General features: G+C 46.5%; 1 protein-coding gene across 1 annotated transcript in view; it reads left to right on the top strand.

Moving 5' to 3' along the window:
• MRGPRG (MAS-related GPR, member G) overlaps positions 1 to 812 on the top strand; it is a 2,809-nt gene extending 1,997 nt beyond the window's left edge. Inside the window, exon 2 of the mRNA XM_011930159.1 lies at positions 736 to 812. Coding sequence (XP_011785549.1) covers positions 736 to 812 — 77 coding nt within the window. The remainder of the gene's footprint in view (positions 1 to 735) is intronic.
• The last annotated feature ends 7,522 nt before the right edge of the window (positions 813 to 8,334 follow it).

Here is an 8,334-nt window from a genome sequence, read left to right as displayed (position 1 = left end):
TCAAACTCTATAGAAAATACAAAAAAGATAAATCGCCGAAATATTTTTCCACTCAGAGGGGACATTTTTTATGAAAAGCACTCCAGTTGTGTATTTTTTTTTTTTAATAAAGACCGGCAGAAATTTTCTTTTTGCCCAAAGGAAGGCACTCAATGGGTGCTACTGGTGCCGGGTGGGACATTCTGCAGCTGCCTTTGAATAAAGTTGTTCTTTTTCCTAGAAAAGTAATATGTTGCTCATTTATGGAAACCTTGAAGAACCTTAAAAACTGGAAAGAAAAAAAGCTTACGTGTAGTCCCCCAACCCAGAGGCATGCGCCTTTTCTGGTTTTTCTTCCTTCCCCGGGATAAACGTGTTCTGGCCACGCCAAGTCCCCCGCCCCCCTGCCCGCTGCCAGTTCTCCCTAGACCGTGCTCTCAGGACAGGCAGCTCAGCAGGGAGTGTGGGTGCTGTTTGTTGGTCTAAGGCCATCTAGGGGGCTCAGGAGGAGGAGAGTGTGGGCATCGTTAGTCTAAAGGCCATCTGGGGAGCTCAGGAGGATGGGAAAACCTAAGCCCTGGTGGCCAGGGGAGGCTTAGGCTTTGAGGGGCAGGGTGGGAGGGGTTGTTCATTCCTGTGACACTTCACACAAGACCCCAGGAGCCATGTGGCCTCCTTCCTGAAAGACCTGGAAATGGGATAAGGGTGGGGACAGTTTCAGAGGTGACACCTACCGGATCCGTTCCATCCTCCCAGCCCAGGAAATAGCTGCAGGGCCCCCCGTGGGGCCATCCATCTGTGTACAGCAGGACAGGAAGGTGGCTGGCTGCTGATGGTGTCTGGAGCACATGACAAATAGCCCAGTCTAGACAGATGGAGAGCAAGGGGCCTCTGCCCCGGCACCCACTAAGCCCAGAGACAACCAGGTCGCGTTCTGGACCTGGAGAAGCTACAGCCACGTGGAAAGATAAGGCTGCCTTGGGCTGGTCTGGGTCCAGGCAGCCGCAAAAGCTGGACTACAGCCAGGGCAGAGCTTCGCTCCAGTCCTGTCTGCTCTTCTCAGGCTGGGTGACCTCCAGCGTGTCACCTGACTGCTCTGAGCCCAGGTCTGTGAGAGACATCAAGGCAAGGTGTCCCTGCCCGGATGGCAGGGATCCAGGCCTCCACAGAGGGCGGCCCGCCCAAACCTTCAAGACCAGATGCATCACCTTGCCCGCTTCTGCAGAACTCCAGGTGTGTCCCGCCCGCCCTGACCTTGGCACACCCACCTCGCTGCCTTCTGGTGTCTCTGCCCCTGGCACCGTCTTGCCCAGCCTTCAGGGACCCGTCCTTGTGACTGTTTGTCCTGTTCTGTGATGCCCAGGGTTTCCTGGCAGCAGATGCTGAATTCTCAGCTCCTCTAGCGTGCACCTGCCCTGTCAGAGCCCACGGTGACCACTGTGTCCAAGCAGCCCCCACCCTTGGCCAGCACAGTCCAATGCGTCATATGCTTCCCGCCCCTGCTTATTCGCTCCTATGTTTGCCTCTTTAGTGTCTGTGTCCCCCTAGAAGGGGAGCTCCATGAGGGCACAGAGCCTGCAGCCAACTTGCTGCTGTCTCCCTGGGATTGGCAGGTAAAGCGACTTGATGAGTTTTTGTCAAATGGAGGGACAAGCGGATGGATGGATAAGTGGATGGATGGATAAGTGGGTAGGCGGGTGGATGGATGGATGGATAGATGGATGGACTATTGAAAGAGATATGGTCAAATGAATAAATGATGTGGCTAAGATAGAGTACAGTTAAGTGGAATCAGACCAGGTTGGTCCTGGATTCTGGAAGCTTCCTGGCCACTCTTGTCCTGACTCCTGACCTGAAAAGCCGAGCAGATCATCAGAGGAGGGGCCCAGGTTTTCTCACAGCAGAGTCCAGTACTCTAGGCCCTCTCCCTCCCCTTTGGGTTCACAAACATCGCTAAGTCAGCTCCGTGCTGGGCACCCGGGCTAGGGCTTGAGATGTGGACCCACCATGCTATGACCCCTGTACCCAGAGAGCTTGATGTCTGGAGAAGAGACAGACACAAACACAATGCAAAGACAGCGTGCTGAGGGTGTACGTGGTGTACCTTAAGGTAAGCCTTAAGGAGCTGCCATTCGTCCCAGCTCACCCTCAGTGCTCCCAGTTCATGGCTGTGCCCGTGGCCTTAGTGCCCCCTTTACTGGCGAGGGCCCAGTTGGACGTCAAATCCTCCAGTGGCCCTAATGTTAGAAGAGCAGTAGGGTCACATGTCCCCACTCAGAACGCAGGGGAGGCTTCCCGGAAGTGCGGTGTCTGCACCTTCCAAGGGCAGTGTGGGTACAGAGGAAGGGGTGACCGTCTCCAGCACAGTCAGGTCAGTCTAAGAAGAACCTTGAAGGGAAGGCAGGACCCTCCCAGGGAAACGGAGCCAAGGCACGGTAAGGTACAGAGGCGCAACCCGGGCGCCATGAAGAAGGAACCCCAATGCCAGAGCGCGGTAAAGGAAGCTGAGGCGGACAAAGACAGAGAAAGGGCAGTGACAAGGGGCATGGCTTTAAAGGGCTATGACGAGGGGCGTGGCTTTAAAGGGCTATGACGAGGGGCGTGGCTTGAAGGGCTGTGACGAGGGGCGTGGCTTTAAAGGGCTATGACGAGGGGCGTGACTTAAAGGGCTGTGACGAGGGGCGTGGCCTTAGCTGTGACGAGGGGCGTGGCTTAAAGGGCTGTGACGAGGGGCGTGGCTTTACGCTGTGACGAGGGGCGTGGCTTAAAGGGCTGTGACGAGGGGCGTGGCTTTAAAGGGGTGTGATGAGGGGCGTGGCTTTCCCTCGGTTGCTCTGCGGGGCATTGCAGATGAAAGACATAAAACTGACAACTGAGAGGGGACCCGGCAGCGGGGGTGGGGGTCCAGGCTGAGCAGGGGACACACAGGAAGTTGCTCCAGCTATGCAGGGAAGAGGGAAGAGCTGGTGCAGACTCCAAAGAGAACAATGGCGGGAAGGCTGCAGGGGAGGATCTGAGGGCTGGGGGGAAGAGGTAGCATAGAATTTGCAGTGGAACAGGGTCAGATCACGAAAGGAAGAAGTCGGGAGCCTTCACAGAGGGCAAGGGTAGGAAAATAAAACGCAGGCACCTGCCAAGAAGAACAGGAGGACCAGGATCCTGAGAGGGGGTGGTGGATCCTGGTGGGGGTCGTGGATCCTGGGAGGGGATCGTGGATCCTGAGAGGAGGCTGTGGATCCTGAGAGGGGGTTGTGGATCCTGGTGGGGGTCGTGGATCCTGGGAGGGGATCGTGGATCCTGAGAGGAGGCTGTGGATCCTGAGAGGGGGTGGTGGATCCTGGGAGGGGGTCATGGATCCTGGGAGGGGGCTGTTGGCAGCTGGCCCTGGAATGGGAACAGGGGCGTGTATCAGGCATGTAAAAAGGACACCCAGGGGCTGACGGGTAAACTCCCAGGTTTGCATTTCCTGTGTTCATCTCAAATTAAATGTAGACGGTGAGAGATGGTGATCAAAGTTCATTTTGTCTGTTTCTTTCCCATGCATATCCAGTTGTTCTGGTAAAACCCCTTTCCCATTGGATTGCATTGGCATCTGTATTGTAAATCAACTGATTGTATGGGTGGGTCGACTTCTGAACTCTATTCTGTTGACTGCTCTATTTCACTGTCCTTCTATCAACACCACACTGTCTTCACTACTGCAGTTTTCCATTAAGTTACGAAATCAAGTAGTGTTACTCTTACACTTTTATATTTCTTCTTCAATATTTACATTTCCATATAAACTTCAGAATCACCTTGACAGTTTATCCAAATGTCTACTGGTTTTGACTGGGATCGCATTTACTCTATTCAGTTACTCTGGATCAATTTACGGAGAACGGACATCTTTGCAACACTGAGTTTACCAAGTTATGAACATTGTTTTTCTCTATTGTGGCCTTCTTCATTTCTGTCTCTTCTAGTTCTCATTATAGGTGTGTTATACATTTCTAGCAAAATGTATTGCTAGTTATTTAAGGTTTCTCAATGCTATGTAAAAACAATCTTTTATTTGTTTTTTCCAATTGTTCATTGATAGTTTGTATATTTTTTGTATATTGATAGTTTGTATTATTTTTGTATATTGACTTTGATTTTTTTATATTTATCTAACAGCTATCCTGTAAACTTGCTAAGTTAACTTATTCTAATAGTCTTTTTGAAAACTGCTTAGGATTTTTTATGTATACAATCAAATCATTTGCATGACATGAAATAATTATTATAAATCATGAATAATGAATAATTATTGTAAGTAATAATTTAAAATGATACATGATTAATAGTTATACATGTAAGAGTTAGGAAAATTTTAATAATCAATAGTAACACATGATTAATAGTTATTATAAATAATAATAATTAGAAATAATTTTACTAATTCATTTCTGGTCTTTGCAGTTTTTGTTCTTTGCTTTATATCACTCATTAAGACCTCCCATACAATGTTAATAGAAACAGTAAAAGTGGACATCCTCACCTCATTCCCAGCCTTTCAGGAAAGTGCTCAGTGTTTCGCCATTAAACATGTTAGCTGCAGGCTTTTTGTTTGTGCCCCTCATCGTAGTGATATGATTCCTATCTAGTCCCAATTTTCTGACTTCTTTTAATCACACATAGGTATTGAATTGCATCAACTTTTTGTTCCTTCATTTATCAAGGCAACCATACAGTTTGTCTTTGTTAGTCTGTTAATGGGAGGAATTACATTAATTTATTTTCACATGTTAACTTTGTATTCCTTGGATAGTCCTGGTCATATGTGTCCATGTGAAGGGACCACCAAACGGGCTTTGTGTGAGCAATAAAGCTTTTTAATTACCTGGGTGCAGGCAGACTGGGTCCGAAAAAGGAGTCAGCAAAGGGAGATAGGAGTGGGGCAGTTTTATGGGATTTGGGTAGGTAGTGGAAGATTACAGTTAAAGGGGGTTGTTCTCTTGCAGGCAGAGGCAGGGGTCATAAGGTGCAGAGTGGGGAGATCTTGAGACTCATTGTCCAGGGGAAGAATATCACAAGGTCGATCAATTAGTTGGGGTGAGGCAGGAACAAATCACCATGGTGGAATGTCATCAGTTAAGGCAGGAACTGGCTATTTTCACTTCTTTTGTGGATCTTCAGTTGCTTCAGGCCATCAGGATGTATACGTGCAGGTCACAGGCGATATGATGGCTTAGCTTGGGCTCAGAGGCCTGACAATCCCCATTTGGCCATGACGTATTATCCTTCTTATATATTGGTGGATTCGATTTGTGTGTGTGTGTGTGTATATATATATATATATATACACACATACATACACACACTTTCATACATACACACACTTTTTTTTTTTTTTTTTTTTTTGAGACGGAGTCTCGCTCTGTTGCCCAGGCTGGAGTGCAGTGGCGCGATCTTGGCTCACCGCAAACTCCATCTCCTGGATTCACAGCATTCTCCTGCCTCAGCCTCCTGAATAGCTGGGACTACAGGCGCCCACCACCACGCCCAGCTAATTTTTTATATTTTTAGTAGAGACAGAGTTTCACCTGGTCTTGATCTCCTGACCTCATGATCCACCCGCCTCAGCCTCCCAAAGTGCTGGGATTACAGGCATGACCCACTGCGTCCGGCCGACTTATGAACATTTTGATACGGGTATTTGCATTTGTGTTCACAAGAGAGGTTGGTATCTCATTTATTTTCTAGTAATGTTCTCTTCAGGTTTGGGCATCAGTTATTTCCTCTTGGGCTCAACTCTGTGTAAGAGTTTAGATAAAGCCAATATTATTTCACCAGTGAAATAATACTGGGTTTTTGTGAACAGGTTCTAAAACACAATTTCAATTTCTTTAACAAATATAGGGCTACTCAGATTCTCTTTTTCTTCTTGTGTCAGTTTTGTTTTTCAAGGAATTTGTCCACTTTATTTTACCTGAGTTTGAATTTGTTAGCATAAACTTGCATACAATATCCCCTTATTAATCTTTTATTGTCTATCAAATTCACATATCTCTTTTATATTTTTACTATGGGTACTTTGCATTTTCTCCTGATAATTCTCATTAAGGCTTCATCAGTTTTAGTAATTTTTTCATAGAACCAACTTTTATTGATTTTTCCTATAGTGTTCATCTGTTTTCTATTTAATTAATTTCTGTTTATATATATTTATAATGTCTTTCCTTCTAAATCGTGAAAGTCAAATTCATTCTTCTTTTTCTAGCTTTTTGAGTTAAGCAGCTTAGATAATTTTTTTTAAATCTTTTCTTGTAGACTTCCTAATGCTCCCTACCAAGGTGTTCACCCACTTGTAATATAGAAACACTCCATATGAAAGCACAGATTACCAGAATAGGCACTTTTTTCATGATGCAACAATATGCTGCCTACAAGAGACACATTTTAGATTCAAAGGCACAAATAGGTTAAATGTAGAAAGATATAAAATGAGGCTGGTCACAATAGTTTATGCCTGTAATCCCAGCACTTTGGGAAGCCAACACAAGAGGATCACTTGAGCTCAGGAGTTTGAGACCAGCCTGGGTAACACAGTGAGACCTTGTCACTACAAAAAATAAAAAACTCACCAGATGCAGTGGTGCACACCTGTAGCCCCAGCTGCTTGGGAGACTGAGGCCAGAGGATCCCTTGAGCCCAGGAGATCAAGACTGCAGTGAGCTGTGATTACACCACTGCACTCCAGCCTGTCTCAATAAATTTTTATTTCTATGTATTTATTTATTTATGTTTTGAGCTGGAGTCTTGCTCTGTTGCCAGGCTGGAGTGCAGTGGCGCAATCTCAGCTCACTGCAACCTCCACCTCCTGGGTTCAGGCGACTCTCCTGCCTCAGCCTCCCAAGTAGCTAGGACTACAGGCATGTACCACCACACCCAACTAATTTTTGTATTTTTAGCAGAGACAGGGTTTCACCATGTTGTCCAGGATGGTCTCTACCTCTTGACCTCGTGTTCCACTTGCCTTGGCCTCCCAAAGTGCTGGGATCACAGGCAGATATAAAATGATATTCCATGTAAACAACAACCAAAAGAGAGCTGAAATGGCTATAATAATATCAGACTAAATAAACTTTAAGTAAAAAAAAACTGTTACTAGAGACACACAAGGACTTTCTACCATCATAAAAGCATCAGTCCATCAAGAGATACCACAACTATAAACATATATGCTTGTGGCAGGCTAAAAACAAAGCCCCCTTAAAACCTATCCATGTCCTAATCCCTGTAACCTGTGAATGTGACCTTCTATGACAAAAGGGACTTTATAGGTATGATTAAATTAAGGCTCTTGAGATGGATAAATGATTTTAGATTATCTGGGTGGGCCCAAGGTAACCTCAAGCATCGTTGTAAGAGGGAGGCAGGAGATCAGGGTTAGTAGGAGGTGATGTGATGATGGAAGAAAGAGGCTGGAGTGATGTCAGGACAGGGTTATGAGCCAAGGAAGGCAAGCAGCCTCTGGAAGCTGGAAAAAGCAAAGAAGAGACCCTCTCCTAGAGCTTCCAGAGGGAGTGCGGCCCCATGGACTCCCTGGTTTTAACCCGGTGAGACTGGTTTCAGACTGCTGACCTCCAGGGCTGTTAGATGATAAAGGCATGTTGTTTTAAGCCATTGAATTTGTGGTCATCTGTGACATCAGTAACAGGAAATTCATACAGACCATGTCCTTTCCAGCTTCTGTCTTCTTTTATTTGCTCTCCTGTATCTTCAAACAGTTGCTTTTGATTCTTCCCAGAGTTGACAGTTATTTAATAACAGCAGGGCTGCTCTGACGTCAGCTACCCTACCATTACCAGAAACAGAACTCGAGTTACCCTTTCTAAAATGAAAAGGATATTTTTGACTTCCAAAGCATGTGGGTCCCCAAGGGTTTGCAAATCTGTACCTATCTCATAGGATGTGTGAGGGTTAAATGAGAGAATTCACTGCACAGGTGGGTTACAGGAAGCTGGCATGAACTGAGCCTTCAGGCATGTTGGTTATGGTCAGAAGAATAAAAGGGGGTCATCCAGGCCTACAATTTATAGGTGGATCCACAGGACTTAATGACAGGCTGGGTTTAGGGGTGCCTTGTACAGGCTGTTCCTGGAACGTCCTCCTGTTCCCTTCTCCTTGTCTGTCCATGCCTCCTCCTCCAAGCAGCCACACTGCCAAGTCAGTTTTTCCTTCTGCAGACATGGAAGAAGTATGTAAGCACAGTCCCAGGCAGGAGCTGAGAGTTTGCAGAATAAATAGATACTGGATCTGGAGGGAAAGTGTTCTGAGGTCCAGGGAGGCCCTGTGCCATTCCACCTGCCTGCCCTGCCTTGCACTGCA

The sequence above is a fragment of the Colobus angolensis genome, unplaced genomic scaffold, assembly GCF_000951035.1.
Source record: "Colobus angolensis palliatus isolate OR3802 unplaced genomic scaffold, Cang.pa_1.0 Scaffold84, whole genome shotgun sequence".
NCBI lineage: Eukaryota > Metazoa > Chordata > Mammalia > Primates > Cercopithecidae > Colobus > Colobus angolensis.
This window is presented reverse-complemented; position numbering and strand designations above follow the sequence as displayed.